A 14,808-nucleotide genomic window follows, 5' to 3' on the forward strand; every position below is an offset into this window, starting at 1 on the left:
AGAGAATGAAGCTATCTGGAAAACAGGAAGACCTACAGCCGGACAATGCAAACTGGTGAGATAGTGCAAAAAGAGCGGGAGTTCGGTCAGCCAAGCAGGCCGACAGCCTGAGATCCAAGGGCATGCCAGTCTTGAAAGTGCTGGTGGACCGGAAACACACCCATAAATCGACGATGTTGAGGTACGATAACAGGGCTGGCTAAAGTCTTTAGGAGGACTTGACCTCAAGAATCGTAATAGATTCACCCTTTGGCGGGCTAACAATACCAGTGATCTTCCATCGTCCGCCACCGGATTTCTCAATCAATCCCTTCCACATCTCCAGTGTCCGTTCCTGGGAGTTCAGTTGCGCAAGCATACTCTGAGACAGTAATCAGCCACTAAGTCATCCAAGTCCGATCTTTAATTCAGATTAATAGTTACTCACCACGTCAAAGCTCCGTAGCACTTCCTCCTGACACTTTGGCAGCACTCCCGCCGGCGGCATCACCGCATCGGCGATGATTAGTCTGCTATCCTCCTTCATCACCTCGAATATATTCTTGAGAATTTCCTTGGCATAAGTATCGGACCAGTCGTGTAGGATATACCGCATGATGTAAGCATCTGCCGCCCGGGCCTCTGCCGGTTGAGGCTGGAAAAAGTCGTGAGGCAAAAATTTCACCCTCTTTGCGATTCTATCTGGATACGAGGATATTAAACGACACGCTTGCTCCATTAGTGGGCCCTGGTCTTCAACAACGAATTCCAAGTCCTCAAACCTTTCTGCGATGCCGAGAGATATATGACCTAACGCGCCGCCGAGATCCACGACCTTTGCCCCAGCAGGCAGAGTGGCCCAGTCGTAGCAATCGCGCATCTGCCGGGTCCCGTCGCCTTCGCTCCAGCTGCTCATCGCAAGCCCGAATCGATGCATTGTTTCCGGCCGCTCCACCTTTCGTTCAAAAAAACTTGCCCCGAAGGCCAAGGTGAAGGGACTGTCGCGTGGCTCTCCGCTGCCGTTGGCCATCTCTAGCGCGTCTACGATCCTAGCCGATGCAGGAAAGGCCTCTTCGGACATATGAGCAACTAGTGCCTGCATCTGTGGATCCGCAGATAGAAGGGCTGAAGTGGCTGTGTGCGCGACATGGCCGGGGGTAGGCTCAACGAAGATGTGATTGATGGCTGTGCGGCGGACGAAGCGGGCAACGTCAAGCTCGGTAAGACCAGTGGCTCGGGCAAGTTCGGCAAAAGAAATTGATCCCTCATTCGGAACAGCTTGGGCGACCTTGAAGTGGGAAATAGCATGTAGGCTGGCTGCCAGGGTGTGATCCTGAGATACACGGAGCGTTAACAGAAAATATTACATGGGAATTGGTTCGATCATTCCACGAGAGGAGTGACAGGGCAGAACAAAATATTTAAAAAGAAATCGTGATTTTCTGAGTTCAGGTTACTGACGTTCATGATCATCCATTTAATAGTATCTTTAGGACCGACGACAAGGTCCCGCAGTTCTTTTGTCACATCAATAAGCCGGTGCCTGATGACATGGATATCGGCATGTTCGGGACCCACAGGAAAGTCTTTGACGCCGTCAGCGGCAAAGGAAGGCTGGGGAAGATTATGTGAAGATAAGAAACTGTCTAATGCTTGAGCATCTTCCAAAATGCTCTTAGCGAGCTCGGTCAGTGATACTGAGGATTGCATCTTCTTCGGACGGTGATAAGCGAGTCAAATTGCGGGATATGATATTATTTGACATAAGATAGGTAATCGTGGCGACGGGGAGAAGGTACGGTTAAATAAAAATATGAGAATCGCTTGCTGGACACTAAATTGATACATCTGACTGAGCTGATTCTCGGAATCATCACAAGACAATCAGCACTACTGCTGACGTGCATGAAGTAGTTTCTACTCAGCCCCAAGAATAAGGTTTACCAGGAATGACGTGGTCGGTAAGCGAGCTGCGCACCCGCCAACATATTTTCTACTTTTTAATACTTTTCTAAATCACAATGCTTGTATATTTATTAATCTCTTCTTGGACAAGCATTCTTTTTGTGCCCTATCTCGCTACAACTACCACATTCAAGTAGGTGCCGCGCAACCGTCGCTTGCATAGCCTGCCGTTTGTAGTACCGCGTAGTCGCGTACGTACCTAGTGAAGAGGGGAACGCTCGAAGGCAGCACACTCGAGGATGTGCGGGTCAATCCAGCTACACAACACAACAAAACAAGCAAACGCAGGTTCTACGAGATATTCGTGGATAGCACCTACATGTGCAGGTCAGAGAGGTGTAGAAACGTGCTATTCAATACTATCTTCGAGGCCCTAGATATACCCAAGTCCTCCATTCCAGTACTGTAAAACCGGCGTCATGATACAGGTCGGAAAAACCGTTCAGCAAAGAATGGCGCTTGACCCGTAGGTCGATACATCATAATATACACCAACACCTGGCAACTGCCGGGGGTCACCCGCCTCCCCATCCGACACAAGCTGCATCAACATCGATCCCATCTTCCCTCTCGAATACGCGTCTCCACAACAAACTGCCTAGCAAGAGAATAGTCTTCCATTACTCCATTTCAGTGATAGGGAGAGAGAAATGTATTTTTCTGTGTTACTTATACTCTAACCTTCCGCTTCCGTCGCCATTTCTTACACCCGCGCATAGATATCGACAGCGTCTATAGAATCATTCGCTCTCATTTCCCAGAAACAGGCCGCCGCCACCACGAAACGCCCTTTCAATGAACTTCCGCAACCTATTCTTCATTTCTACAGGACAATTTCTCTCCCCTCCTCCATCTCTCCTCACTCGATCTTTGGCAGATGGCTTGCTTCAACATCTAACAGACTCCAACGCGAACTCAAGACACGGCCTTCCTTGATGGTTGCTAGCAAATGTTGGTCCGGTCGATCAAAAACGGTGATATCATCTAAGGGGTTTGCGTTCAAGATGAGCAAGTCGGCGGCAAACCCTGGAGCAATCTTGCCGAGGAATTTATCCTGTCTCAGCATCCGCGCAGGAGTCGTGGTGGCGCTTCGAAGGATCTCAGAGGGTGTCTGGATAGTGCTCCGAATGGCAAATTCTTTACTTTGGGCATAATGCAGGGGACCTAAGAGATCCGTGCCAAAGCAAATATCTACCCCAACCTTATTGGCTATCTCCAGAGCGTGCAGGCCTTTGTCCAGAACTTCGCGGTTCTTTCCCGCAGAAACAGGGGGGAGGAACCCGCTGAACTGTGGAGCGGCCATTGTCGCGTATGTTACCAAAGTAGGGGTAAGAAAGACGCTGTTCTGCTTCATCATTTCGGCTGTGGCTTCGTCAATGAGATTGCCATGTTCAATCCCCTTTACCCCTTGTTTGACAGCCTGCTGGATCGCTTGTGGCGTATATGCATGGGAGGTAACGTACGTCCCCGCATTGTTAGCCACTGTGACAATGGCCCTGATTTCCTCATCAGAGAATTGAAGGTGTTGGATCTGGTCTGTAGGACTAGCAACCCCACCACCACCCATGATTTTGATGAAGTCCGAGCCCTGTCGCAACTCCTCGCGGGCATACTTCAAGCACTGATCCACTCCGTCCACGATACGGCCAATCCCATTAACATGCCCCGCACAGCACTCATTTGGATCGTGCTGTTGACGGCGATCTCCATGACCTCCTGTTTGAGAAAGGGCATGTCCGGCAATGAACAATCTCGGCCCGCATATGATGCTTTCCTGGATTGATTCTTTCAAGGCAAGGGATGCCCCTCCGCAATCTCGGACCGTCGTGAACCCACGGGTCAGCATGGACTTGCAAACGCTCGGTTGCCGTAAAACACTCTGATCGTTGCTTATCTCTTTCATTTCTCGAAGGCTCAAAGAGCCAGGGACTGCAGCGATGTGAACATGGGAATCAATCAAGCCCGGGCAGATGTATTTGCCTTTCATGTCGACCTTTACAGCGTCAGGGTCGACATTGTCGCTAGTCCCTACTCCGGACATGTCAACCAAAGATACAAAGCCATCGGAGAGTTCAATGGTCGTATTTTCCGCGACTGTACCAGTGACAGGGTCAATCAAGTTGGCAGACGTAAAGATGTATGTCCGTTGAGGACTTGGCTGCCAGGGCTTGACAATATGCTGAAATTCGAACTGACCAACTGTCATGATGGTAGTGATGACAAGAAGAAAGATGTAACAAAATTTATCCCTGATAAGGCAAGTTTTTTGTTGTTGATTGCAAAGGCTGATAATAGGATGAACAAGAAAAACTAGAAAATTTACAGCGAAAGCATGTCATGTTTTGTAGTCTGATCAAAATATGAACAGTAATCTGATTTCTAGTCTACCTGAACCCTTTGCCAGTGCCGGCAGCGCTTTGAGGGCCGATAAAAGTTTCATTGCCATGATTTGACATGCGGGTACTTGCATTGCCATGATTTGACATGCGGGTACTTGTACCCGCATGTCAAAACTGCTCTAGTGGCAAAAGGGGACCGGCAACCCTGCGGATACTTGTACCCGCAAACTTCACCGCCTACAGCCTACCTATCATAGGTTTTGTCCTGTGCCTGAAACGGTTCGTCGCTAAAATCAATCAAGGAAAGATAAAGCTAAACTCAAAGGCTTAGATAACATATTGCTTTTCATAGGGCCCACACAGTTGCCCACTACTCATGCCTCTCGAGAGATAGGCCGAATCCGGGGTCCGGGGATACCCACCAGTCTGACATACACTGTACATATATATATGGAGGCTCCTGGGAGTATTGTTTCTTCTTTCTTTCCAATTAGATTTCATATATCTTGCATGTCAAACATTTTATTCAATCCACTAGTCAGATAATGATGAATCAACTCGAAGCCAAAACAGCGGATATGAAATTGGACGAATCCAATCCGGAGACAAGCCCACAAACAGGCGTTTCAGGAGTTCTCATCGACCCTGAAGTGGAGAGACCTGTCAAAAGGAAGATTGATGCAATAGTCTTGCCGTTGGTAAGCCATTTGGCCTTATTCACGATATCAGGAGAACGAGGTGCTGATAGCGAGAGGCATGAAGATGTGTCTGGTATTCTTTTCTCAATGTAGGTTGTTTCATGTTTTGGCTCCTCCATAAGAAGCCCGAAGAGACTCAAGTTGCCTGGCTTGTGAATAACCGCTGATTTGCCGCATTTTAGACCTTGACAAGCAGAGTCTAAGTTACGCCGGTGTGTTTGGAATGATAGATGAGCTACAGCTTCACGGCACCCAATTCGCCTGGTTAGGGTCCATATTTTACGTTGGCCAGCTGGTGGCGCAGTTCCCGGCCATGTATTTGATGAGCCGACTGCCTCTTGCAAGATTTATATCCTATCTCATGTGAGTTTCGCATTGGCAATCTCATGATCACCATCAAGGAAATCTGACTGAATCTAGCATATTTTGGGGTGGGATTTGCATGGTAATTTACCAATGTGTTATTGAACAGGCGGGTGTTCCAAGGCTGACAGAATATCATAACAGTGTCTTGCAGCAGCAACAACGTTCTCATCTTTCATGGGCGTCCGATTCACTCTTGGATTGGCTGAAGGTGCGGTCTCGCCTGCCTTTGTGACGCTCACCAGTATCTGGTATAAAAAAAGCGAGCATCCACTACGCATCGGGTAGGATATCTCCAATGGGCCCAAATCTACTTTTTCTCTATCTGACCATCGGCTTTCGAAACCTAGTCTATGGATCAGCTGCAATGGACTGGCTCAGGTTCTCGGTGCTTTGATGATGTATGGCATCGGTCACGATCAAATGGCCATTGCTCAATGGAAGGCAATGTTTATCATCTGTGGGGCTCTCACGGCATTCTTCGGAGTTTTATTCTTTTTTATGATGCCCGCTGGTCCTGAATCAGCGTGGTTCCTCAATCCTCAAGAGCGACTAATAGCAACGCAACGATTGAAAGCGGAAACAGAAGGAGGAGACCAAACAAATTTCTCTATCTCACAGCTGAAAGAAACGGTGATGGATATCAGAGCATATTTGAGTTTTCTATTTGGTGTCCTCATAACACTACCTTCACCAGTTATTGCGGTGAGTCGCACAGTTCCTTGAAGGAAGACATGTCTTGTGCAATTATTGACAGTATTTCGGTGGCAGTTTGCTTCACTTATCATATACTCTTTAGGCTACTCAGATTTTGAAACCATGCTGTACACTTCACCGGCAGGTGCAGTTCAGATTATCTTCATTTGGGTCGGGATATTTCTCTGCTACCTATGGCCGAATCGTCGGTGTGCTATCATCATTGGTCTTACAATCATTCCGCTCACTGGAATTATTCTACTCTTTACGCTTCCATTGTCCGCAGGGTGGGGTATGATTGCTGCATCATGGCTGGTATGTAAATGGCTGGATTTTGCCCTCCACTCCCCACCTTTTCTTCCCCTCCGGTGCTAGATGTCGCTAATTTCATTTGTTTCGCATAGGCCTCTGTCATCTCAAACATCTTCTCGATTCTACTCAGCTTGTACGCGTCCAACACTCGTGGAAATACCAAAAAGGCCATTGTCAACGCTTTGTTCTTTGTTGGCTACGCTGTTGGTGCTATATGTGGGCCATTACTCTGGAACACTGAAAATGCACCCAGGTATCGTAGCGGTCTCATATTGGCTCTGATTAGCTGGATTGCATTCATTCCGACCGTGGCGATATATTGGTTCTCATGTGCTCATGAAAATGAACGCCGGTCTACAGTGGAGGTGGATATTTGCCAATACGTTGCGGAGGTCACTGGAGAAGATTTGACGGACAAAGAAGACAAGCATTTCCGATACATTCTTTGACTTTTTATGACGCTGAACCTGGACAGGTTTCAAAAAAGCAAGTGGGTAATGAAGGGCAATGTACAGCATTTTGTTAAGATTAGAGTGGACAAGGGAACGTGAGTGAATTCACGCCGGATACATATTCTAGCAACCGCCATTCCAACTTTGCACGTCACCTGAATACAGGCTATCCAACCCAAGGAGGTGTAACTCTGTAAATGAACAGTCCTCAAGCACGGTCCCTATGTTGTAAAACAGGCCCATGTTAGACTTTTCGCGTTCGTGCTGGTATAACAGGTCCAAACTTTCGGTAAATGTCTCTTCACGGGATTCTCCAAGCCGAAGTGAGCCGGGCGTTTTCTGAGAGCGAGAATATTCATAACCCAGACAGGAAATAGATGCCAAAGCTTTGTTGACCACGCCTTGGAACCTTTCGACATACTTGAGGCTATTTCTGGCCAAATCACTACCAGCAGCCATATATTTCAGAGCGCCCATTGCCGTCCTGACTTTCGGAAATGATGACAGACGTGGCTTCAAAATACTATCCAGGAGAACAATTATGGTTGCGGAGCTGCAGGTATGGAAATCAGTGTAGGAAAATAGACCCAGTTGCCCGCGACATTTGAGGAGATCAATGAGATCAATAATCCGCGCTGCGTGTTCTGCACAAGTGTCCGATAATTCTTGACTGCCTCCCCCTATTTCAGGGCCATCATTAGTGGGCCCCTCCTTGTTGAGTAAGCTTCGCACTTTATCGATCAAGGCAGCGCGACCGATATAGATCCAGACCATGGAGTAGTGGAGCTGTAAATGTACGTTCAGTCGCAAATAATTATCATCCAGTGATGCTAATTGAATGGGTAGGTCTGTCTTCCAAGACAAAAGCTGACTTCGGATATCCTTTGTCGATTCCTGATCCAAAGACCTAATGGGTATTAGCATGCCAACCGTGTATGCTTTCTGGCTTCCTTCATCCAGATTCCAATAGGCTTCTTCTCACTTTAAGAAAATCACTTGATTGAGCAAGAGAGTCAACTTCGTATATGCCAGTAGTCTTTCAGCTCTATATGAGCCCAGGACATCTAGGTCAGGCTGTCGCTGGGGAAGGAGGCAATCGATATCCTTGCTCTGAAGTGTCTCGGGATAGCCTAGAGAGAGAGCAACCTGTCTAAAACTTTATTAAGGTAAAGCTAGAATCAACATTTTATAAAAAGCCATACCGTTCAATGCTGTAGGTAGTCCAGAAAATGCGGTTGTGGAGCTCTGAAAGTGACGGAGATAATGTTGAGTTCGCTGACTTTCGATGAAGGCCGAGGCCGATCGCAATGCGTAAAGCAAGACCAAGGTAATTGTAACAAGTTTCAGTGCTATGGATCGGCAGAACATATAAAGCGAGCAATAGACAGCTCAGCAGGCCTTCTAGGGAAGGAGAAGCTATTGTCTGCGGTACAAGTTTCTGCGCATGTTGGAAATATTTTGTGCCAGGAATTCCTGCCTGAACCGCAGTCAAGGCTTCCAAGTTACTTGAATGGTCACCATGATGTAGATGGACAAACTGGCTGCCCATGGCGAAGACAGTTAGGGCCAGACAAATGAATTCGAGACGAGGATAGGTCGGTGATAGACCACCATCATAGAGTTCGAATAGCTGCTCTCTAAACGAGCTTTCGTCGAAATAGTACCAGTTTGCCTCAGCATAGAAGAAAAATGCCAACATGAGAACTTCGGCCTCGGCTCGAGAGGGAAAATCTTTCAAGATCAGCTGTTTGAGGATAGTTTCGTTTCCAAAACATGATTCATATGCGGGATAAGAGGCCTAATTGTTAAGGAAAGCCAGCAACGGTCAGAAGAAGAGCCCAATATATAAAATTCGTTGTCATGTAACATACGGGATCTTCTGTAAGGTCCAGTCTCTCAGACTGGGAAACTGCTGCAGCGGCGCACGCGAGAAAGTCTCTGTGAGACAGCCTATCATCACCTTCGGTGAGGTGGTCAGTCGGAGCAAGTGCATATTTGTGGCTGAATCTTGCCCCACCAGGTGATTTCCCTTCAAATTGGGGCTTATATTCCGCAGGCATAGGCATAGTTTCATGCTGTGATGGATGTCTAGTAGTATGCCAAGAGGCATGCTCCTTCTTCGAAGAGACATCTCCAGAATTTTGGTGCGAGTCCTTGAGTATCTCTAAGAGAGAAGATAAATGTTGAGCTTTGAGATTGATCCCCGGATATGATTCATTGAAACGTGCTACAACATCGTCATGATCGAAGCGATTTTGACTGCGCGAATTAGGATTGCATCACATGAGGGGATGTCCGTGTTTCGTGAGCTACCTAGATGCTGATTCAGCTGGGCTGTCCTCCTTCGTCTCGAAAATGCAAGTCAGGTCGCTTTTCCTGCAATTCTTGCATCTGTTGGGAGACTCCAGTGTACATCGACGCTTGCGTAGGCGGCATTGAGTGCAGGCTTTGACAATCCGTTTGCGTTGATCCAAAGGTACTTTGGGGCGGTCGCGTTTGGAGGAGCTTTTCTGTAGTGATTCAGGCATTTTTGGAATGTCACTTCACGAACTGTCATACAACATGTGGGCTATTAACCAGACGTGGTAGATGGGACCGAGGCTCTTGATATAGAGGCGGGGGCTCTGGGAAAGCGGTCGGCAATGAGGTTCCAAACCGGTTCCACTTTCATAACCGTGTTGATTGGTTGGTTGCCTCGGACCATGTCCTATCAGGACTAGCGTGATCGTGGATTTATTTCCCGGGGATTCAAGTCATAAGAGTGTGGAGGTATAACTGAATTCGAAAACTACTGCATCTAGAACGCCCAAAGCAGATGCGACAGCTTTATGAGGCCTGTGTCCACCCCGTAGTATACTGCGGGTCGACGGTCTGGCACGACTCACTCGGAGACAAGACTCACCTACGGTATCCGTGCACAGTGCAACGGACTGCACTCAATCGTATCCTCTCGGCTTTCAGAACAGTAGCCACATCAGCTCTGGAGGTTGAAGCCCACATATTGCCAACAAATCTCCGACTCCGCCACCGCGCACAAAGCACCATCATCAGGCTTCACACACTGACGCGGGACCACCCAATATGCGAGTACATTACAACGCGCCCAAAAATGGAGGAGTAATATAGGGTTGTATTCTCCATTCTGACTCGCACAGGTGCTGAATATAATGAACCTGGGAACGTTGCGAGATCTGGGAACGATCAATCCTAGACTGCGACCACCATGGAGAACAGAGGCCTTCACGGAAATTCAGATTTAACAGATAGAGAGATAGCAGCACAGCGAGCTGAAAGCATTCGGTCCCCCTCAGAAATTGCTTTCTATTCGCAGCCGTAATGCTCGACAACAATCTGGTAGTGTCCGAATCCTTACGGATGAATTTCAGGTCGGGTATATGGGTCGATGCCGCTGAATTGATCGGGATCTTGGGTAAGACTGCTTAGGTGTAAAGAACTCCGTGTACATGATTAGCCAGAACCCACTAGGGGAAGGTTTGAGATCATAAAGTGGTGAGCGTCACTTACATCCTGGCCCTTGATATTTACTGGTGAGATTGTGTCGGAGATTATGTCGGGTATTTGAGTCTTGTGAGAGTCGAAAATGCAGACCTGGCCGACGCGAGTGCAATTTTGGCACTAGGTTCCAGAAGCCAGATGAGATACTTGGTGAGGAAATGACGACGAGAAAATCATCATTAAAAGGGAACTATCGATAGACTACGATTTGATATTCCGTACGGGAGGGGCTTTGGTAAAAGAACGGCGCAAATTGAGATCACGCCAGAGAAAGTCGGCTAGGTGAAGAGATTGTTAATATCCCTGGCACGGACCTCCCGAGAAGTCCAAGGCCTGATGTGATGAGATGGAGTCTTTTATTCTCACAGTGATACCCTATTTGGTGAAATGAGACGAACTTTTGTGTCACGAAGATACCGTTTCTACGCATCGATGTTTCTTTTCCAATCTATCCAAGCAACATTGACAAGTCGGTGCAGATCGATCTCGAGCTTTGACCATCTCGACGCATGAACGCGTCCATCCTTGATTGTTGCTAGCACGTGTCTCTCGGGCACGTCAAAAATGGTGAATTTGAATGGCCGTAGTTACGAATGTGAAATCAGATCTGACCTATACGCCCTGTTCTAAAGTTCTAGGGCGTCGTGTGAGATGATGCATTGCAATGTGAGACGCATTGATGCGTGATACCTTTTTCCCGATCGCAGATAGGATGCTAACCGATTGATCGAGGTGTGCTCCCCCACAAATCTTTTTTCATCCACGTGCGTACTCTTTGAAGTTTACTGTACATATATAGGAAGTGAGATAGTTCAATTGAAACCAAGGGGCTAGGGAAAAAAGGCCAGACTTTTCCGCAAAATTCAAAGATTCACAATATGTGCTTGCTCGATGACATAGGGGCAAGGGACTCCAGGTATATTGACATGATTCCCGGAGAGCTCTCGGCGACATAGTTGTCATAACCCGTTGAAAAGTGCGGAGCATAAAAAAGTTGGATGCGATGGCTTGAAGTCTTTTTCCCCAAGTGACCAGGGAAGAGAATACTACAAATTAGTATGCTAGCTTTGCAAGGGTTAGAACAATTGAACAGAACAATGGACCAGTTATTCACTCATTCATTCAGTAGAAGGCCTTGAAACCTCTGATCTGTATCTAAAAGATGACATCATAGGAAAGAGCCCGTTCTTAGCTTAGGAGCGAGAATCCTTGACGTAATTCAAACCTAGATTCAAATTCGCACCAAAGATGTCCAAAGGGGTCGGTATGGCGGCTCGAGAGCTCCGACGTTGACCGAGGTTTCAGTTGTCGACCACACATGATCCCAGAGTCGGCAGGCCCGGAAAACCCAGTAAACTCAAAACTGTGCCCCAAAAAATGTTATCTCGACTGCGGTTTATATCCCAAGATCATGCATCTTTGTAGTCATGACCCTGGGTATGCGTTTTTGACGATGTGCCACTAAGCTGGTGACTGAAGTTGAACCTCATTATCGTAAGTCGGCAATTATCTGAACCATGTAGCAAATCATGCAAATTCCAATTTTCGATTAATCCCCAGTTGACGAGGCGACACTTAAACGGTAACGGAAGCAGAGCACTTGTGGTACAGCACCATCTCGATGCACGAAGATAATAGGACTTCACCACAGGCTTTGTCAAGTCCATTATTCCCGGTACTAGAACAAAGAAAATGAATAGAGTACGTTCTTATTTGTTATGCATGCAGAACGGAAAGAAGATCTCCTTGGGTACCCACTTAACTGACGTAGAGTGGTCCTGTGTGTATAATGTCTTACGAACTCAATGCCGATGAAACCCAACAAGTACATAGATCTGCAGAGGCCCTAAGAGCACTCATGGATAAGAAGCCTGCAGAAAAATTCAGGCAGTGGGCGCTGTTATTGAGCTTTCTATGTTGTGACTTGGCAGAACTAATTTGAGGCCTGCTAGGGAAGCAACGAGTCAAAAGCCAGCGTCTAATTCTATACTTTTCCTACGATGAAGTCTCTACTACATGCCGTATATAGCCCTTCCTCCAAGAAAAATCATTTTGAAATAGCTCCAAGCCGCCTAGTTCTTGCTCAGCGCTAGATCTGAAGGAGTTGGGGATGGGGTGCAGGGTGTGGGATGTTTCGGTTACGGAACATCACCAAATTTCGTGAAGGGAGCGCAGTGCAGCTACCTTATATAACGCACCCAGGCTTTAAACCTAGTTCAATTCACTGTTCTAGTCCAGGCGCATACGTCCCGAGCTGAACATGTTTTTCACGGTGACGACATGACTAGATATCGTGTGAAGCTGAACAAATTGCGTTAACCGAGTCTAAATTCTATTTTCCAGGTACCATGCACGGAAAAGAATACCATTTATTCCTTGGCATCTCATCATTACTGTTGACGTATTTGCTGTCGGCTACAGCTGGTTGGGATTTTTAGATGCAGTCCCAGCTGTAATTTCCATATTTTATTCGCAGATATATGTCGACCGTATTCGCGATTACGTTTGCGGGTGAACCTATTGTCCCGAGACTCCGTTTGCGGAGAGCACTCACATCATGACCTAGGTGTTGCGAGAATAAATAAAGACTCTACATCCGCTACTTTCGAATTTGTTTGATTAATCATTTTCGTTCGTACGTGCCGTATATTACTGCACCTGCCATTTTTTGACCTAGATCCACTATGGCCGAATCCAATGCATCGGTGTCAAAAGAAAAAGCCATCCCCTGGTTTCAACCCCCCCAGCCCAGATATATTCTATCCAATGCAAATCTTGTTGATCCTGTCAAAGGCATAATATTGGCAAATGCTAGCATTCACCTTCACGACGGCATCGTCCAGTCCGTGAATGGCAACATCGAAGAATGGAAATCGGACCCTGACACAATAATAGTCAATCTTGAAGGCAAATTCGTCTGCCCAGGATTGATAGATTGCCATGTTCATCTGATCGCAGTGCCAGGAGAGAATGGCCTGGAGGGTGTCAAGGATATGAATCCATCATCCTCTCTTCTGCGTCAGCCTATAGTATGCAAGTCCATGTTAGAGCGCGGCTTCACTACCGTCAGAGATTGTGGGGGAGCATTATTCCCTCTCAAACAAGCAATTGAACAGGGTGTCCACCCTGGGCCCCGACTTTTTATTGCAGGCCACGCACTTTCACAGACCGGAGGACATGGTGATATGCGTGGTATTCTCAACGATTATGAGTGCTGTCGTGGGGCTGCCCAAGGTGTTGGCCGCATCGTTGATGGCGTGGCAGATTGCCTTAAGTATGCTCGTGAAGAGATTCGTGAAGGAGCGGACTTTCTCAAAATTATGGGCGGTGGTGGCGTCGCCAGCCCGACCGACAAGATTGAGAACATACAATTTTCGGACGAGGAGATCAAAGCTATTGTGACAGTCGCATCTAATGCAGGCACGTATGTCACATCGCATTCATACACCCCCAAAGCTATCCAGCAAGCGATATCGCTAGGAGTCACGGGTATCGAACACGGGAATTTAATTGACGAGACAACCGCCCGGATGATGGCTGAAAATGGGGTTTTCCTGACCCCAACACTTGTGACGTACGCGGCGATGGGAATGTCCAAAGGTTTCCTCCCTACAGCTTCAGTGAAGAAAAATAAAGAGGTTCTCGAGCACGGGCTTCATGCTATCAAGATTGCAGAGGATGCGGGGGTTACAATCTGCTTCGGAACCGACCTATTGGGTATTCTGCACTTTGCACAGTCACAAGAATTTGGACTGCGACGGCAAGTCCAAGCCTCTAAGAGTATTCTGCGGAGTGCTACGGTGAATCCTGCCCGGCTCCTGCGACAAGAGAAATTTCTGGGTCAGGTAGCCACCGGCTTTGCAGCTGATCTTCTGGTTCTAAATGCCAATCCTTTGGAGGATATTGCTATCTTAGACATGCCCGAGAAGCACGTCTTAGCTACTATGAAGGATGGACGAGTCCTTGTCTCTAGGTGGTCAAAGCTGGGCATAGACACAGAAAAGACCAACATTATTGAGTAATCTTGTTACACTTCCAAATTACGGGGTGTTTGATTGCAATTGAACATAATTGACATTAACCATAACCTTAAATCACAGCTATGTATTCATCTACGCTGTCTCATGGATGTGACACCGTCGCATAATGTTGGACGATTTCCTATACAAACAGCAATGGCGTTGTTTCAAATAGAGAGGCTACCAGTTTATCCTCGTTTCAAAGGTTCCAATGTGGGTATAGATACATGGAGTGATTCCACAATTTAGACGCAATGCAGGAACCGAAAGTTTGGAGGGTATCAATCCAGTTTAACAAAGGTTGGGCGGCTCTCTATCCACTCGAAAATATATGCAAGAGAGACAATGCGTGTGTGGAATGCCCTGAAACGAAGGAACATAGTGGAAGGGTTTACCAACCCCACGGCTGCCCAAGGCCGACGCTGACAGCCAGAAACACAGCGAGAAACACACCTCCTACTCTCCCTCC

At 47.2% G+C, this 14,808-nt stretch overlaps 5 protein-coding genes across 5 annotated transcripts; 2 read left to right on the forward strand and 3 right to left on the reverse strand.

Moving 5' to 3' along the window:
• Nucleotides 1-208: 208 nt before the first annotated feature.
• N7484_002619 (uncharacterized protein) lies at nt 209-1,689 on the reverse strand (the record flags this gene model as incomplete). The annotated part of the gene is made up of 3 exons (XM_057113039.1): nt 209-361; nt 428-1,312; nt 1,441-1,689. The coding sequence occupies 3 exons, from the start codon at nt 1,687-1,689 to the stop codon at nt 209-211; spliced, it is 1,287 nt and encodes a 428-aa protein (XP_056973179.1).
• Nucleotides 1,690-2,803: 1,114 nt separating this feature from the next.
• Nucleotides 2,804-4,150, reverse strand: N7484_002620 (metal-dependent hydrolase family protein; the record flags this gene model as incomplete). The annotated part of the gene is made up of 1 exon (XM_057113040.1): nt 2,804-4,150. One exon carries the CDS (start codon nt 4,148-4,150, stop codon nt 2,804-2,806), a length of 1,347 nt encoding a protein of 448 aa, XP_056973180.1.
• Nucleotides 4,151-4,831: 681 nt separating this feature from the next.
• On the forward strand, nt 4,832-6,801 carry N7484_002621 (uncharacterized protein; the record flags this gene model as incomplete). The annotated part of the gene is made up of 8 exons (XM_057113041.1): nt 4,832-4,981; nt 5,013-5,070; nt 5,164-5,344; nt 5,402-5,426; nt 5,489-5,628; nt 5,695-6,049; nt 6,116-6,355; nt 6,445-6,801. The coding sequence occupies 8 exons, from the start codon at nt 4,832-4,834 to the stop codon at nt 6,799-6,801; spliced, it is 1,506 nt and encodes a 501-aa protein (XP_056973181.1).
• A 126-nt stretch (nt 6,802-6,927) lies between these two features.
• Nucleotides 6,928-8,864, reverse strand: N7484_002622 (fungal specific transcription factor domain-containing protein; the record flags this gene model as incomplete). The annotated part of the gene is made up of 4 exons (XM_057113042.1): nt 6,928-7,711; nt 7,787-7,954; nt 8,007-8,602; nt 8,676-8,864. The coding sequence occupies 4 exons, from the start codon at nt 8,862-8,864 to the stop codon at nt 6,928-6,930; spliced, it is 1,737 nt and encodes a 578-aa protein (XP_056973182.1).
• Nucleotides 8,865-13,004: 4,140 nt separating this feature from the next.
• N7484_002623 (metal-dependent hydrolase family protein) lies at nt 13,005-14,342 on the forward strand (the record flags this gene model as incomplete). The annotated part of the gene is made up of 1 exon (XM_057113043.1): nt 13,005-14,342. One exon carries the CDS (start codon nt 13,005-13,007, stop codon nt 14,340-14,342), a length of 1,338 nt encoding a protein of 445 aa, XP_056973183.1.
• Between the last annotated feature and the right edge of the window lie 466 nt (nt 14,343-14,808).

Source organism: Penicillium longicatenatum (genome assembly GCF_028827895.1).
Source record: "Penicillium longicatenatum strain IBT 33135 chromosome Unknown contig_2_segment0_segment0, whole genome shotgun sequence".
Lineage (NCBI taxonomy): Eukaryota > Fungi > Ascomycota > Eurotiomycetes > Eurotiales > Aspergillaceae > Penicillium > Penicillium longicatenatum.